Source organism: Polyodon spathula, chromosome 16 (genome assembly GCF_017654505.1).
Source record: "Polyodon spathula isolate WHYD16114869_AA chromosome 16, ASM1765450v1, whole genome shotgun sequence".
In the NCBI taxonomy this organism is placed as follows: Eukaryota; Metazoa; Chordata; class Actinopteri; order Acipenseriformes; family Polyodontidae; genus Polyodon; species Polyodon spathula.
Window position 1 is genome coordinate 28,712,400 of NC_054549.1, and position 17,346 is coordinate 28,729,745.

Below are 17,346 nucleotides of genomic sequence, written 5' to 3' on the forward strand. Positions count from 1 at the left end.
CAGAAGGCAACGTTAAAATATATACAGTATTTCTGCTGTTTAATTATGGAACTGACATTAAAAGCTAAATAAATCTATTTTAAATATATCTTATCCAATATATTTTAGTTTCATGTCTTTAAAACAACACTAGCCCAGGTTTCCAGTGGATTTAACATGCATAACCATTTTTTCAAACCCTACCGAGTTGAGAAAGGATACTGCTAGGGGCGTGACAATAAAGACAAGCACAGTATGTCCGGTGGGATGGACTTAAATTGCTTTTTGGTACAAGGAAGTCATAGTTCTACAGTACATAAAGCTATGGGAGAGAAGCAAACGTTTGACAGATAAACTTCTGAAGCTAATTGTCAAAGTTCAAGAGTAGAATACGTTTTTTTGTTGTTGTTTTTACTTATGGATAACAAAGACGAAGAAAGGGGTAAGTTATACAGACATTTTATTAAATGCTATTATTTTTTACTATTTTACTGACCACTACACTGTCTAGTACTAATCGTAGTAATGTGCATTCGGACACTGAAAAGGATACTTGCTGATTTGGTATGTGAGAGATAAAGTCTGTGCCAGGGGATTTGTAGCCACGTAGGAAAATTAGTCCATTCCTGAAGTTTACATGCAAGGGTTGCCTGGTACAGACTGAACAAAAGTTATATGAATACGTAATGGAATCGATAATTAAATAATCTTTATGGCAGTTAACGCTGAGTTCGTCTGGGGAGGTGGTTCAGCCACTGCAGTTCGGTTCGATTGGGAGTGTAGTGTGATGTGTGAACAGCAAAGCTCACTTGGAAAACGAACCGAATTGTCCAGCTGAGGCTGCCTCAGTTTGTCAGGCATGAGTTCGGTTCGCTTGCTGAACTTCAACATATTGTAGCGATCTGGACTGTTTGTTATATGTTACATGGTTTCGTGTCGCAGCTCCGTGTTTTGTCAATGTCCTGAGTCCCTGTGCATGTGAGCGAGTACATCTGTGGGGTGGTGGGGAGCGTGATCGAGTCCCAGGGTGCTTGTGATTGTTGTCGAATAGCGTCACGTGTCTTGTTATGTCTGAATGTTACATGTTGCGCGGGGTTTTGGTGTATAAAGGTGCAGCTTGCACGCTGCTGCGTGGTGTGCTGACCTCAATACAACTCGAATGAGATCTTACTGCGGTCGTCTGCCTTAATTTTGTTTACCCCTGAACGCTACAATATTCGTATTTCGTTTGCACACAGAATCAAACCATGCACACAACAAACTGTGAATTGCAACACAGTAATTAACAGTAGCCTGCAAACTGGGGATAATCCTGTGTTGAGGTGCACAATAACAATACAATTAGTCTGCAGTATAGGTTCAAACACAAGGAATCGAGAGCTTCCAGATTGACTGCAGCCCAGCTAGGTTTAACGATGTTCTTAATTGCAGACAACACAGTGGCAATAGCTTGAATGAATAAATATAGAAATACATAAATATATAGACATTTGTTTATTTATTTGTTTATGTTTTATTTTTCATTTTTGGCATAAAATTTCCTTCATGGTTGCACTTTATGAAAATTAATGAGTGTATTATACAAACAACTGGTGGAAAAGAATGACAGAGGCTGTGAGTGATACTGGCAATGCATGACCCCTCAGGGTGCTTCACGCTAAAGTCTCTTCATCACATATACAACAAGCTCCTTTCACACTGGCATGATCTACCCAGGTCAGAACCTACCCAGGTCAGGACCCATGTAATGCAGGTCGGGTACGCGATTTCACACTGCCTTTGATGAGGCAGGGTTGACTGGAGTGATAAGACACAAGTAAGCAATACCCGTATCAGTGCCCCGGAAGCAGCTTGTTACCGATGCTTCCATCCAAGCTTCTCTGGATTGAACCGCCAGCCCAAATGTTGATTAGATCAAGTGTTTTTCATCCCTGCTGCAATCTGGCTCACGCTGTATCTCAAGCAACAAAATATGGCTAAACAGAATAAACAGAAATGTTCCTTGCAGAAGAGAAACCTTCATGCAGGCGTGGCTGTTTGTTATTGAGTAGGCTCACGAACGGCTATCAAGCATTTTGTCTCACGCAACCCGAGTAAAAGCGTGTCGACCCACATCTTGAGGTGGGTCGCTGGGACCCAGGTCAACCCGGGTACGACCCAAGTATGTGGTTTCACACTATGCGGGATTGTGGCCTGGGTAGCCAGGACCCTGGTCCGATCCCGGGTAGGAGTGCCAGTGTGAAAGGGGCTATAGCTCTATCCTTTTGATATCTCAGTAGCACTTGCTCTTCTGTAAGGTCCAAACAGGTGGCCCTTTTGGCGATACAATGGTGGGGTATTCTTTAATACTGGGGTGGCAGCTACATTATCCCTTTCATCCTCTAAAATCTCAGCAATTGGGCATCACATTGGGCATCATCACCATTAGTTAGTATAGTCAAAGAGTCACTTCACCCACAACAGACCCTTTTTATTTTAGCACGGAGCCTGTTTGAAATGGGTTCCCACCTCCATTAGGACTCTGAAATAGGTGGAACCACGTTGGATGTAAAATACTCAATCTGACCATATCAACACTTTTGGTGTTTGCACTGCGTGTATGTTAATTAGATACCCACTTCATTTACATAACATTCCTCATACTGTCGGGATTGGGGTTTTGTGATGGTTCTCATCCTTCCTGACCATTTTTGATTTTTGTTCGGAACAGTCACAACACCGCCACAAAAGCCCTCCCCAGCGGTTGGAACTTTGATATTCAGTGACAATGTGTCAGTCTTCTGCCCCTGCCTTCCTGCCCTTATGCCCCAAAAATGCCCTTTTTCTTAGTCATGCGATGCTTGAACAGTGCCCTTTTTCTCAATGAGCCCCTGCCCTTTGATGTCCTCTGCACATCACTGCTGTAGAATGAAAATACTTAAAATAATATGCCTAAATATGCAGTACAAGAATGTAGCACTCTTACTCTCCTGTTCAAGCCCCACTCGTTGCCATTGTCCATACACGAAGTAGAAATGACCAGTTTAACCCTGAGGTCTGTATTAAAGCTGGAACAATATGGACAGTGAAAGAACTGGGGACAGTTTTAGAAATTTGATGGGACATCAAAATACAGGCAGAACTTGAAGAGAATGCTCTCCCTCCAGCTCCTTCACTCTTCTCCAGTGTTCACTTTAATAATTGTTAAAAAAATTTAAACATGTAAACACTGACAAACAACAGAACAATCCAACAATCACTGCCAAGATGCATTGCAGACAGTGTAAACATCCAGTCCACTAATCATAAAAAAACAAAAAACAAAACTAAAGTTCATTTTCAAATTGTAAGTGAGCACAAATGAACTCAGGACTGAAAAAAAAAAAAAAAAAAAAAAGACGCTAACTCAGTTTCACCCCCCAAACAAGCATTTGCTTCCACGTAAGTGTGAACAGCAGGCAAATAGACTGATTGTTTTAAACCAATGGAACGGAATTGAGACTGTTTGCAATGAACACAGTGTGAACACGAAAATCAGTACAGTAAATATGTCAAGATTAAGGCGTGTACCAGCCCAAATAAAGGACACGTTTTTGTGTTGTGATTATATTATTATGCTTCTGTACATTTAGACATACTAAAAAAAAATAATGCATTCAATGACAAACATTTATTTCTCAATGTATTCAATGTTGACATATAGCACTATTTAACAGTTATGTGTGAAAAAACAATTATCACTGGTAAATAAGGCAAAATGCATTGTGCCATAAAACTAGTCAATTATCTGTTCCATGTATTACTATTAAGCCTTAAATCTCAGACACCATTTGAGATACTTGCTTCATATTTGCAGGTTATTCAGGCACTATATGCTAACTGTGCAAATGGTACAAGTTCGATGGAAATCATCTCCACATCCACTTCAATGAGAGGTCCCCAAAGCTCTGGTGGGATTATGTTACTTATAACACAGGAAGTGAGCTTTTAGCTTTGTGGAAGATTTAAGGTCTAGATGTAATGTATGCATCCTGCAGGAATGCACCACATCTTCAGCTTCACAGTTTCAGTTTGAAAACAAGATACAATCAATTTAAAACAAATTGTGTTGCATTGTTGGCATCCACCCACTGAACATATGAATGTATTTTTGGGTGCATTGTTCAATTAAAAAACCTGGCAGGGATTGGCTGATCCCGGAATTGTTTACTACTGATATTTCAAAATGAGCGTCAGCAATCCTAAAATAATACAACACTTGGTGAGAACTTGAACCTTAGCATCATAGAATTTAGATTTAGAGACCCTGTAATAGCATTCTGATCTAAAGCTTAGCTACAATAGTAAAAAAAAAAAAAAAAAAGATGGTAAAATGGGTTTGTTTGTGATTTATTTCCTAGTAATAGGATTTGGTGTAGATTTCTGTTTTACAAGCTGTTTTCTTGGAGAAGATGCCCCCAGAGTTTCTGGTTGCAAGGGTTCATGGGGGTCCCATATCACATGACTGATTTTGTTGGTTCCTGACTTTTCCCTTGGCTAGTGACTAGCGAGTTCAGCATTTTTCTGGACAGTACAAAACGCAATGTTGGCTATTATGGAAGATTTCAAGATGTAACGATTGTAGGGCTGTAACAGTGTAACATACATCACGATATGCAGGTCAGTGTGTGTGAATGAAGATACATGTGATGGGTTACTTGTAGTTTGCATAAGAAGATGTCATTGTCTTTCCATGATAGACCGTTTTGTTAAAAGACAAAAATGAAATGGGCTGGGGAGAGTAAGTATTCATACCAACTATAAAACACACGCATTTCTTCATTCGAGAACCACAGTGAGCTATGTTGTGCTTTTGGTCTTGCATCACCATACAAACGATACGCAGCACTATTACGACAGATCAAGTAAAGAAAGCGTGAGGATTTATAGTCTTTAAAACGTGCAAGTCAATTTTCTCAATATAACAGTAACTAATTGATTGCCTGATTTACACAGGTGTTCAGTAACTAATCGATTGCCTGATTTACACAGGTGTTCAGTAACTAATTGATTGCCTGATTTACACAGGTGTTCTTGATCCTGAAGCACCTGAAGAAGGCCCTTCAGCGCCCCCTTCTGATTTGTTGGATACAGTGTCTGGCTATGAAGGGACACCCTCAGAGGGAGGTAAGCGACATCTAGGGTGCCGTGTATTTAATGGTATTGCAGTGCTTGACAAAACCACTATGAAAAGGGCAGCAATTGTGCTTACGTGGGCAGCTGCTCTTTGAATGAAAGCTAAAACCCCACATTAGAGATGTTTTTTGTCAATGCTATGTTGAACATTAACAGAGATAATATATTTGTTTATAAGCAAATAGATTTTTTCCAAATGATTAAGATCAGTGATTTTTCCTATGATGGATACAAAATCCAAGAGTTCGACAATAGCCACCCGTTTCACCAAACTTGTATCAAGCTCATAGTGAAACCTGGAATGATTGAACCTGCTATGCAATAGCAGTCTTATTTCCATTCCTGCTGTAACAATACCTCCCACTTTTGTTTGAGAAGTGTATTTGATTATCAAAGTAGTTCAACACAACAAATGTGAGAATTAAAAATAATATTATTTTCAGGAGTTTTGAATGTTTGACTGATCCTAATGCCAGTTTTGACTGTTTGACAGTTTGACTGTTCCTAATGCCAACTTTTTTTTCTTTTGCATCCTTAGTTGGCGAAGATAAGATATATCCTCCTCCCTCTGACAGGTTGCCAAAGCCAGAAAATGATCGGAATGCATCTGTCCCTCATGTCCGGTAAGAACCGTTTGAGTTTAAAGATAAACTCCATTCTAAATATAGGTGTTTTATTCCTGATCAGATTTTGCAAAGGTACCAACAAGTCAACAAGCACATTAAAGGGTTAACTGTGCGATTCTATATCATATAGGTGTTATCTGTTTTTAGTTTTCTGTGACGTCATTCATTTCACATAGGGCAGTAAAAATGTATTGCCCGCTTTGAAATGCATAATAATTTACACAGAAGGCCCAGGTTGACCCTTTTGATTGGAGCCATACTTATTTTTTTTCTAGGCTTCCCACAGTGTCTGAAGACATAGCGAGAGCAGCCCTCCTGGAGTACGTTGGCAGTAAATGGACTTACAGAAGTAAACCAGCAAAGGAACTTGTCTTTCGAGATCTAACGCCTTTCACTACATACAGGGTAATCCGATTGGATTCGTCATAGGAAACCATAATGTTGTCATAAAGAAATGCATGCTGAAGGCACATGTACAGTGGAACTGAATTTCCACACAGGTGAATATAAATATCACTAGTAACAGCTGATATTTAAGCTTTACAGCTGCTTCTGTATTTTAAAACATAAAATAAAAATATATATATTTTTTTTGTATGGTGCCATGTTCAAACAGATCACTAAACTGAACAGCGTCTGGCTACGATGGAAATAAGACTTCCAGTGCGTAGCAGTGTGATCCATTCCTGGTTTTACTGTGAGTTTAATAAGACACACCTGAGCTTGTTACCTGTACTCTGTGGCTTATCAGGCTCATTTTAAAACCTGGAATGGGGAAAACTGCTGTGAGAGTCTTATGTCCATCCCTGGAGTCTGGTTTAAATAAGCAAGAGCCTATTGTACAGTGAACCGTAATTAATTAAGGGGCTGATGGCTACTTGACATATATAGTACTACAGATATTAGAAAAAAACAAACAAAATGCATTCAAGGTAAAAGCTTGTCTTGCCTTATAAAGAGTGATAGCCAAGTCTATTATGTTACCTCATATTAGCATTAGTAACATTATCACCGGATACATTATCACCGTGCTGAATATACCTTTGTTTACATGTTTGTTTTAGTTTCATTTGGGATGTGCATATTACACATGCAACATATTTGAGTGTGCTATGTTGATTTACATCGTCTAACAAACGTCGTCATTGAAAGTGTTTGTTCTTCTTTCAAGTATCGTTTGGAAACATTTACAGAATCTAGAGGAACTGCCTGGGCCTTTGAACCTTATACTAGTAAGTTAAATATGCAGTGCACAGCATTTATAGTTAAAGAGAGATGATATTTCACCAAGAGCTGATGGATTTCTATCATGTTCCCTTTATTTTAGATCAGCTTGTAGATGGACCTCAGTATGGCGTTCCTCCCCCACCCTGGGATGTTGTGGTTGAGGTTCCTCATATGTACACTGATTCTTCCCAGAAAGTCAGGGTGCCTCACACCTCATTTGTCAAGGTAAAGTCAGGTGCACACTGGAGTAATATCTTTAATGTTCGACCCTTTGTATCACAAGTTGCTTATTTTAATTATATTAAAATAGAAAAAATAGATCTCCTGTTCTATTCTATAGCTTCATTAAACTTGGTTACCTACATTTCATTGTTTCAGATGTGCCACCGTTGCCATGGGAAAGGCCGTGTCCGATGCAATCAGTGTCATGGATGGGGTAAGGTAAGATACATCATTGCTGTATTTATAAGCTTAAAGGGTACATAAGGACCTTTTATTTTATTGTGTTACATGTTCCCATGTGTTGCTACAGCTGTTTACATAAGGTGTGTGTATTGTTTTAATTTATTTTTTTACACTTTGACTACTTTTTTAAACTTTTAAATTGCATTCCCTGCCTCAAGATGGCTTCCCATGTACCCACGTGGACCTCTCAGAACTACATTTCCCATCATCCTCCTGCTCACATATGTAACTGAGATGGATTTACCTGTGAGCAGGAGGATGATGGGAACACACACCTTACATAAACAGTTGTAGCAACACATGGGATCATGTAGCACTAATAAAAAGGTACCCGTTATTTGAATTTACCACTTGGTGCCTACAGAAGTTTTCATTTGTTGATAATTGTATTTAAATTGCATCATAAAGCTACTTCAGATTGCCTAAATAGTGTAATATTTCATATTTGTACTCTGTGAGAAGTGTTAGTAAGAAAATGCTTTTCATATCTGATTGAATGAGCTACCTTATCACCTTTGTTTTTTAATCTCTTGTATTTGAAAGTTAAATCATTGGAACATTTTTTTTTTACCCTGACTATTGATCTAGGTAACTATTTGGTAAGGTATTTTGTGTTGCATTTGTTCAAGTAAATGCCCTGGGACCGCAGAGTAAATAAATGGCTGTGAGTAATATCTTGGTTAAATAAGTAAATTAAAGCACAGCAATGAAGATACAATTGACAGGGTTTTACAGAAAGTGAAGCATGGGTTGAATGCTGTGGCTGCACTTTGTGAATATGTCTAATTGTTATAGGTATTGGCATTGCTGATTCACTGTAATACATCGCATGCTTCTTCCAACCCATTCAGATATGTCATTATTGTGTAGTGGAACAAATTGAATGTAAGAGATAGACTTTACGGCCACACTAACAGTGTTGAAACATCCAAAGCAATGTATTTTGGTTTTTGTAGACACGCTGCACTTCTTGTTTTGGATCGGGGCGTAAAAGTGGAAAACATTGTACATTTTGCCATGGATCGGGACGTAGAAGGTAAAGAAATTGATCCTAATGTCTAGCATATATAAATTTTCACTACAACTTGATCTAAGATAAATGTCAGGCCTGGCTGCTATGTCCCATAACAAACCTCATGTAGGATTTCTGTTCTGTTGGCTGTTTATTGTGGAGCATTAGTATTAACATCTGTATGAAAATCAAAAAATGTTTGACAGATTATTTCTAATCCTATGAATGAGTTTTGTAAGTATTGAACTACGTGTACAACACGTGAGCTATTCCTCAGTGATTACTGCCACTTATCTCTATTTTCTTCACTGTCCATATTCACGGCTGCAGTGTTTCTGTTTTTTTCCCCCCAGGTGTTCTCGCTGTTCAGGACGAGGTTCTAAAACATGTGACATTTGCAAAGGACACAGAAATCTAATGCACTTCATTCAGCTGATAGTAACCTGGTAAAGACAGTTTGCAATGTCTCTGCTATGTGTGTGTGTTCTCTGTGATAACCAATGAATTGTGTAACAACAAGATTATCTGAGGGCATAGTTACCATATATATATATATATATATATATATATATATATATATATATATATATATATATATATATATAACAGTTTTATTAATATTAGGTACAGGTATACTCTGGAGGCACACGCTCAAGTCCAGTTTACTACATAATAACTATTCTAGAATGTCTTTGATATATACGCCGTAAAAACATCTGATACACAAGATACACACAATTGATGTTCTACAGCAATTAAGTGCTAAGAAAAGCAATACAGTCTTATTATTTTTTTTTATCTGTAAAAGTGATTGGCTGAAGCGCTATAACTGTTAGTAAGTTTATTTATCAGAATATGTATGGTAGCAGATACCTGATTAGTTGTTGCGTTAGTCTTGTGGTCTGGATCAGCACGCCTTGTTTATTTGGTAGAGTTAACACTGCCATGAGAGGATACTGTGGATGAGGCGTATGACAGAAAGAAACTTCGGTATGCTGAACTAGCTGCTGAAGCGGAACAGCGAGGATGGAGAGTCTGAGTTTACCCAGTGGAGGTGGGTTGTCGAGGATTTCTGGCACACTGTACAACCCGGTTTCTCAGAGATGTCGGGTTCAGTGGCCAAGAGTTGCGTCGCACAGTGAAGAACTTATCTGAAGCAGCAGAAAGGAGCTGTGTGAGGTGTCGTGGGCTAGTCCACGAAACACAGAGGACAGAAGGTGCCCACTTGAAGACCCCAGAGATATACCCTACTTATATCAATCCAGACAGTTCTTATGCTGATGCGCTGGGGAGACCGCACTGTGGTTGATCCCCAGAACCAACATCGCAGCCGTTGTGTGTGCTGGTGCGCTGGGGAGGCAAAATAAGCTGATTCCTGGAGCCAGCATTACACTTCAGCCATCCTTGGATTGAACCACTAGGTTAGAAATTTCTGTGTAAGTTTGTAACACATACGGTAGTGCTGCCTGGCTATACAGTGTGTGTGTGTGTGTGAAGGTAAATAACAGGCCCTATCAATAATGTCAATGTATTCTAAGACCCAGGCAGAGACAGTCACCAGGATACCCTTTTCCAATTTGTTGCAAGTAGCATTACTGAGCCAGCATAGGGTGAGGGGCCTTTTATAAACAGCCAAGGAATTAATTAGTACAAAACTCTTCAGTATAATTCAAGCTGCCTCTCTCAACAGGAAAAACCAGATTTATGAGCATGTACCTGATCGATGCCCTGATTTTCCAGTGAAACTATTTGAAAAAGTCAATGGAGATAAATTTTTTGTTGATGAAAGTGCTCTGGTAAGAAAATACAGTTTTCATGTTCCCTCCTTACTACTTCCGTTGCAATAGTTTCTCTTACAGGTTGCCATTCGTTTGTTTGTCATTATTTAGACTGTTTGCAAATACTTCGGAAATCAAAAGAGCAGTTTTTTTCTAAAAATCTACTTCACACTTTTGTGTAAATATTTGTGAAGATATTTATGAACCATATACTTGTATACTAGTTATAAAAGAAATATACACAATGAAGCAGTTCTGGGGGTTGATAATAGCTTGTGTGTGTGTGTTGGTTTTAAGGTGTTTTTCCCCCCCTAGGTTTATCCAATAGTGGGTTTTCCCGAAAAAGAAGTTTGCGACGCCTCCAAGAGAGGTAATGATGAACACATGGCCAGGTTCTCAGGAAGCATGCATATCCTTCAGCAGGTGAGCAGACACCTTCTACTGATACCTAAACCTGTATGCTTTGTGTGAAAGTTGACAAAGCAACAGAGTGAAAGAGTGAGGCATAGGCAGCAAATGCGTCATTTGTCTGTTTCTGGGTCACGATTGTGTTGGTTTCTGACGTCTGTCTCTGGGTGTGTGTATATGTTCTTACTGCTAGCATCTCTGATCCCGATGTTGAAGTTGGTTCAGTGGAGGATGTTGGGATCTAGCCTCTGTTTATCAGTAGATGTCACAATTGTTTGTGAAAATATATTTTAAATCTGCTTTTTTTTTTTATTGCCAACACATACTTGGCAAATAGTGCTCAAATACCGGTTTTGCTCTCGTCAGCGCCTCGGGCCATCAATTTCATTTTGGTCAAAATTGGAAAAGGGGGCTACAAATATAACTGTTTTGACACAAGCATATTATTTAAAAAAATATTGTTTTAAAGGCTTGCCCCTTGTGTTTTTGCATATAAGTGCACTCTATGCTATATAAACCTATGCAGTGTTGCACCCAGTGTATTCTCTCAAAGTGTAAATACTGCACATGCGATTTGTTGCCAATACCTGTTAAATGAAACGTGTTTCATTGCCAAGGATCCAGTGAACTAAAGTACTTTTTCTTTTTTTTGCAGCGCCAAACCATTGAGTTGATTCCTCTGACTCAGGCCTTTTATGAATATAAAGAACAGGAGTACAATTACTTTGTGTATGGTATTGAGAACAAGGTTCATGCACCAAAATACCCATCTAGCTGCAGTCTCCTTTGAAGTGTGGGATATAAGTGTGTATGTAGAGGGGGAGGGGGAGGGGGAGGGGGGTAGTGGGTGACAGCAAGACAGTTAAAATCCTACCTGTAAAAACATGTGGTGTATAAATAAGGTTCTCCCGGGTGTTAGTTAGTGTGTTAGAAGTAATGGTGGTGTTAGAGGTATGTGGTGAACTGTTTTTCGTGTTCCGTGCTGTGCCGTTCGTCCTGTATTGTTTACGCCTGTGAGTGTTTTATATAGTCCTTTTGTTTTGGCCCTTGTGCCTTTTTATGTGTTGGATGAAGAAGCTCAGTAGCACATTTAAACTTGTCTTCTCTGCCCCCAAGTCTCTTCCTGATATTCACCAGCCTGGGCTGTCACTTCAGTACACCAGACTACAAATATTTTTTTATCTTTAGGTAGATGAAAGCCCTTGTATATCTTTGCTTACAAAACCATTGTACACCATTGCATCGTAGCATTTATTGATAATACAAACAGGACATACTATTTTAGGTCTCACACGTATTTAAATTTTACATTCCCCAAGGTGCAAATAGAACTTTTTAAAAATAATATTAATTGTAATAATAAAAACAATGTATTTTCTGTAATGAATTTACACATTTAAAAATGTATTGATTTTAGTGCAATTGTATATTTATAGTTGCCTGTAACACTAATTATTATATTGAATAATACTCTTATTTTGTTTATAATAAATACATATAAAACATATCTAAAATAATTTCAGTCAAGATAATAATACAAAAGTCTGTATCATCTAAACTGCATAAAATACTTAACAATGCTTGTGACTTGTCGTTGTGTTGTGTAAAATCTTTTAAATAAAAGATAATAAAAATAAAAAAATAAACTTTATGCTATTGCAAATCATTTGTGTCTTTGCACATGTTCCTGTGGTTAATACATTGATCTCTTCAGTATGGTTCCTTGGCACTGTAAGGGCATGGATGCAGTACATCATTTTTGCCAGATGGGGCAGCGCTGTCATGTTTTTAAAAATATATATATATTCCTGTTTTTTAACCCTTTCAGATGCGGATTATTTTTGTCAAAAAAATATGATATACAGTAATTATAAAAAGAACTCCTTTATTGAAAAATATTTTACATATATGTATACACTACCTCAGACTGGGATTGGGAGTCCCGTGAACTTTCAACGTGACATCCGACTGCATGTTAACATATGAATAAGATAAGGTGGGACCTTGAGCGGACTGAAAGGGGTTAAATGACATAGCAACACTTGACAATCTGTAGCAAAATACTGTATTCTTATTCTTTTTTTTTTGACATCAGTAGAGTTGTGGAGTGAACAGTGATATTCGAAATGCGCGCCAGGGATGAAAAATCAGCCAGTTAGCTTGAAAATTAGATACAGAATTAGAGTGCCTATTTCAAACAGAATGTTTAATGAATGATTTTTACAACGTAAAAAGTCAAACAACTCACAACAGACTTCATGTTTTAATGAACGCAAAAACAGAATAAGCCTGATTTGGAAAGCTTTAAGCATGATTCACATACAGTACAGGGGTATAGCATCTGCTACAATAACGACACGAGAGCAGAACCTGTTAAAACTGTTTTTGCAGTGCAACTGTCAATTTGGTCCTGAAGCTCCCTCTAGTGGGCACTCTGTTTTGTGCACATTGAAATATAACGTGCAGTTCCAGGTTTACACGTCAGATAGACGAACAGAAATTGATACAGAAGCATCAGGAGACAGTCAAACAGCCACTGATACAAACAGATATTGCTTGCTAAAACACACACACACACACACACACACACACACACACACATTAGAGAGACCATGTTATGTGACATAATGTGAAGAGTCTTATAATAACGGTGTATGTGTGTATATATATATATATATATATATATATATATATATATATATATATATATATATATATATATATATATATATATATATATATATATCCAGGAAGATGGGGGATTTGCCATTGTAAAGCATTTAGCTTTAAAAAAGATGCTAGCCAGTTCTTAATGAAATAAACAACTTGAGAGTGTTAAGGTGTAGGTACAGATTATGAAGCGAAAAGGTGCAGTAAGGGCGAGATTTACTTCCCACGTGTAGCGTTTGTTTATCATTTTCTTAATGAATGGGCCGGTCTGAGTGACGTAACTTCAGTAAAACTGCCCGTCCCCTCGAGTAAATTAATTCATGTGAACAGAATGAGCTTGATGTGGAAAGTCATTTTGCACAGAAGGAGTCTTATTTGGAATACCTCACACAGCACATGAGTCTACAAAATTCCATCTGGTAAGTTTATGTACAGTATGTATTTGTAAGGAGAAATTACATCAAACTAATTTGAGTGCAATAATGTCCCTTTGATTTTTAAGTTGAAAACTTTGCTCACTGATATTTAATTAAAATTGTAAATTAAGCCTGTATATTATTGTGTGCTACGCCACATAACACTTTATGTTTTGCACTCATAACGATATGGTATTTTATACTGTTTATGATGTTAACTGCGCCAACTTCAAGGCACAGTATTATGTCGGGTTGCCTTCGGACAACTGGGACTCGGTATTGCTAGCATACATTTTGTTATTTCGTGTAAGTGTTACAACAACAACTAAGCCATTTCCACTGTTGTTATTTGTAAACGTGTAAAATAGACAATAAACAATTTAATTATAATTCTGAAGGTTTTAACTCGTTACGCAATTTAGTTTGTAGCCTTTTTTTATTTTTTTAATGTGTACAGTACAATGAGCAAGACATGGCTGGAAGGGACACAAGTGCTAGCAAGTGCTATCAGTCTATCATATCCTTCTGTGGTTTAAACTTTATGTGGACAAACGACCCAGTTTCATGCTGGCTAGGTTTGACGTACTCAATTTTATTTTTAAGTCAAGTATTTAAAATGCTTAGTAAAAAAGCAATACAAATACTGTACAAAATAAATAAATAAATAAATAAATAAATTGTATTTCCTTAGAACAGTCCTTAGCGCTTTGGGAATAAGGCTCAGAATGTTTATAAGTCAATTTTTAATGCCACTACATACTTATTTTTTTTTTTTTAAAGTAAGATTCAATTTTAAATACTGTCCAGCGACAGGTTCCATGTGATCGACAACAATAATAACAATAACAGCCACTAGAAATGAAATGATTATGATCTCAGGAAAACAATGTAATAATCAGATTGTTGACTGAAAAGGTATGTGAAAACAAACCGGAGTGTGCATCAGGAATTCCACAAAGATAAAATAATTCTAATGACAAAGGTATTTGTAGTTGTTACCAACCTGCAGGCAGTGACAAAACTGACATGTAATCCCTAGGACTGGAAGGGTGTGCTGCCCAACCATTGATGTTTTCGAGGTGATCTGTGTTGAATCTCAAGGGGATACTCCATTACAGTAAGGACCATGAATGTAGCATCATTTTACATATTCTGGTAATTCTTAACAGATTTGTGATTTATAAAATATTTTTATCATCTACTATAAAATATGAACTTTCTGTCATATATATATATATATATATATATATATATATATATATATATATATATATATATATATATATTTTTTTGCAAATACAATGTAGATTTTAGGAAAGAGACTTAGATGCAATGCATAGAGCTCAACTTTTTTGGGGTTAAGGTATCTGCAATAGTTTAAGCTACTTGCTATTAACTTAGTTGAAGACAAAAAAAAAAAAAAAAGCTGAACACAGTAATTGTAATATTTTGAACATATTTTGTTGTTCACTGTTTTACTAGTATGTTTTATTCATTCTTCGAAACAAAAATAAAACTAAGCAGCAACATGTGAAAGCAATTATAAATTATTTAACATCACCAGCCACAAAGAAAATATAATTATTTCAGTATGACTTTTTGGTTTCTATTTTACTATTTAAGATTTTAACTTCTCGAGATAATATTTTGGTAGTGTTGGGATTTTGATGTCACTGCCGCCTGATTTCCATGGCAACCCCTCCTTGGAACTGCTGTGTGATTTCCATGGCAACCCTTCCCTCGCCAGGGAAGACAGCACAGGGGGCCTGTGAGGGTGTATTTGTTTGTCTGCAGTTTCTCTAAAGGCAAGTGCACTTGTGGGACATAAACAAAAGGTTCAGTCTTCTAGTAGGTGGGGACAATACCTCAGGGTCCAGTTGTATTTTCTTTCTGCCTGGGACTCTGCTTATTGGAGCTGATACACCATCCAACTGGGATGCTGGCAAGGAAAAAGTTCACTCCAAACCTTACCAGAAAGCAGCCCCTCCTTATCGAAAATGATCTATTGACGTTAACTACCCTATCAAATAGTGTTATAAAAATCTTAACAATGTGGCTAAAAGTGCTTGACCTTTGCTGTTTTGCCTTTATGAGATTGTTGGCTAATTCTAATTGTGTTTTTTTTTCTTAATCAAACTTTTATACATATTAGGCAGTGCTGCCATATGGCAGAGGTTTGACATTGAGATCTGGGACCGAGCTGTTTACGAATGTGGCATCTGCTGTCTGTCATTAGTGCAAGATATATGAAGTTTTTTTTTTACCCCACACGGCTAGCACTTGCTTCCCTCTCTCCATAGTTAGACAGATCCCCTGATTGAGTTCTGAAAACTGCCTGCATTGTCCTCATAGTTTTAATCCTCCTTGTAGCAGTGGAGCTCACAGAACTCAAGCATTCTCCTTCTGGCACTGGGGCTCAAGTGAAGAGCCTCTGTGAATTAAGAATATTCTCTAGCCTGATGCCTCTAAGGGATTCCATTTCAGAGATTCAACTTTGTATTCAAGTTAACAGCAAGAGCCCAACTAATAATCTTATCATAATATATGCATGGGGTATTAAAGCCAAGCTGCAGTTATTTGTAAATTCACAAGGGTTTTCTGTTTCTTTAGTTTAAAGTTTTAATTATTTGAAATATACAACAGTATAAATAAGAACATGAGGAAGTTTACAAACTTGCTCGTTTGGTTGTTAGTAGCTGATTGATCCCAGAATGTCATCAAACAGCTTCTACATTCTACAAATAAATACAGCTTATTTTAAAAGTTAGAAAAAGGTGAATGGGATTATAGCATAAACCCATTTCCAAAAACAGAAAGCAAAAAACATTTTCAGCTGCCTACTTTTCCTTGTATTCCCGGGTAGCTAACTTCTGTACATGTAAACAAGCTGGTGAGCCAGCATGGTCTAGTTTCAGATAAGGTGCATAGGCAGTTAACTATGGAATATGTTATAACCAGTCACCCAGGAATCACATTTCATTATAAAATTAAACAGTAGACTTTGTATATGTTCTAGATTGTTTTAGTTCTATCTAAAGTTTCCTGCCCCTGATACCTGCTTCGCCTTGGGATCTGCCAAATAGACTTATACTGTACCAGTGACATGAAGCAAAAAGTCGGTCATCTTATTCTAATTGGTACTTTTGTCATACTGATAACATTTTACAGAAAGTAATGATATTTTAAACATAAGCGCCTGGTTACAAGCAAAATAACTACACCTTTTAACAGGCAAGTACAGTCAACAAGCACAGCACAGCTAGTACAGTTAAACATATATTTAAAAAAAACTAGCAGTAAGCCTTCAGTCAATGCAGGCTTAGGAAAAGAATTCCAGGAGCATAGAGGCTTAGGGCTATAGAAGCAAAAAGATTGAAATTGTTGTGGGTGTGAAGTCTGGCTCTGTGCTTCTACCAAACCAACATCCAGTAATTGTAACCAGTGGTGTAGAATAAGACAGATATGCAGTAGTCAAGGGGGAGCAAGTGGAAAGCTCTTTTGAATAAAAAACCTACAAAGACATGTTTAAAATTGTCAAGTTTGACAACACATTTTCCTTTAAATCTCCGTGCTAATGTACATTACACTTAAGAGTTTTATATATCTAGAGA

General features: G+C 37.5%; 2 protein-coding genes across 4 annotated transcripts in view; both read left to right on the forward strand.

Annotated features, from left to right (window-relative positions):
* Positions 1-275: 275 nt before the first annotated feature.
* LOC121328611 (protein SSUH2 homolog) lies at positions 276-12,312 on the forward strand. Its single transcript, XM_041273448.1, has 12 exons — positions 276-421; positions 5,026-5,124; positions 5,672-5,756; positions 6,035-6,164; positions 6,931-6,991; positions 7,087-7,211; positions 7,365-7,427; positions 8,408-8,487; positions 8,817-8,909; positions 10,154-10,259; positions 10,557-10,664; positions 11,305-12,312. The coding sequence occupies exons 1-12, from the start codon at positions 397-399 to the stop codon at positions 11,437-11,439; spliced, it is 1,110 nt and encodes a 369-aa protein (XP_041129382.1). The 5' UTR covers positions 276-396; the 3' UTR covers positions 11,440-12,312.
* Positions 12,313-13,654: 1,342 nt separating this feature from the next.
* LOC121329127 (semaphorin-3D-like) overlaps positions 13,655-17,346 on the forward strand; it is a 48,768-nt gene continuing 45,076 nt past the window's right edge. For 2 of the 3 annotated variants that reach the window (XM_041274501.1, XM_041274503.1), the window contains exon 1: positions 13,655-13,738. The gene's annotated coding sequence lies outside the window, so the exon portion shown is untranslated. The remainder of the gene's footprint in view (positions 13,739-17,346) is intronic. The other variant, XM_041274502.1, reaches the window with a different exon arrangement.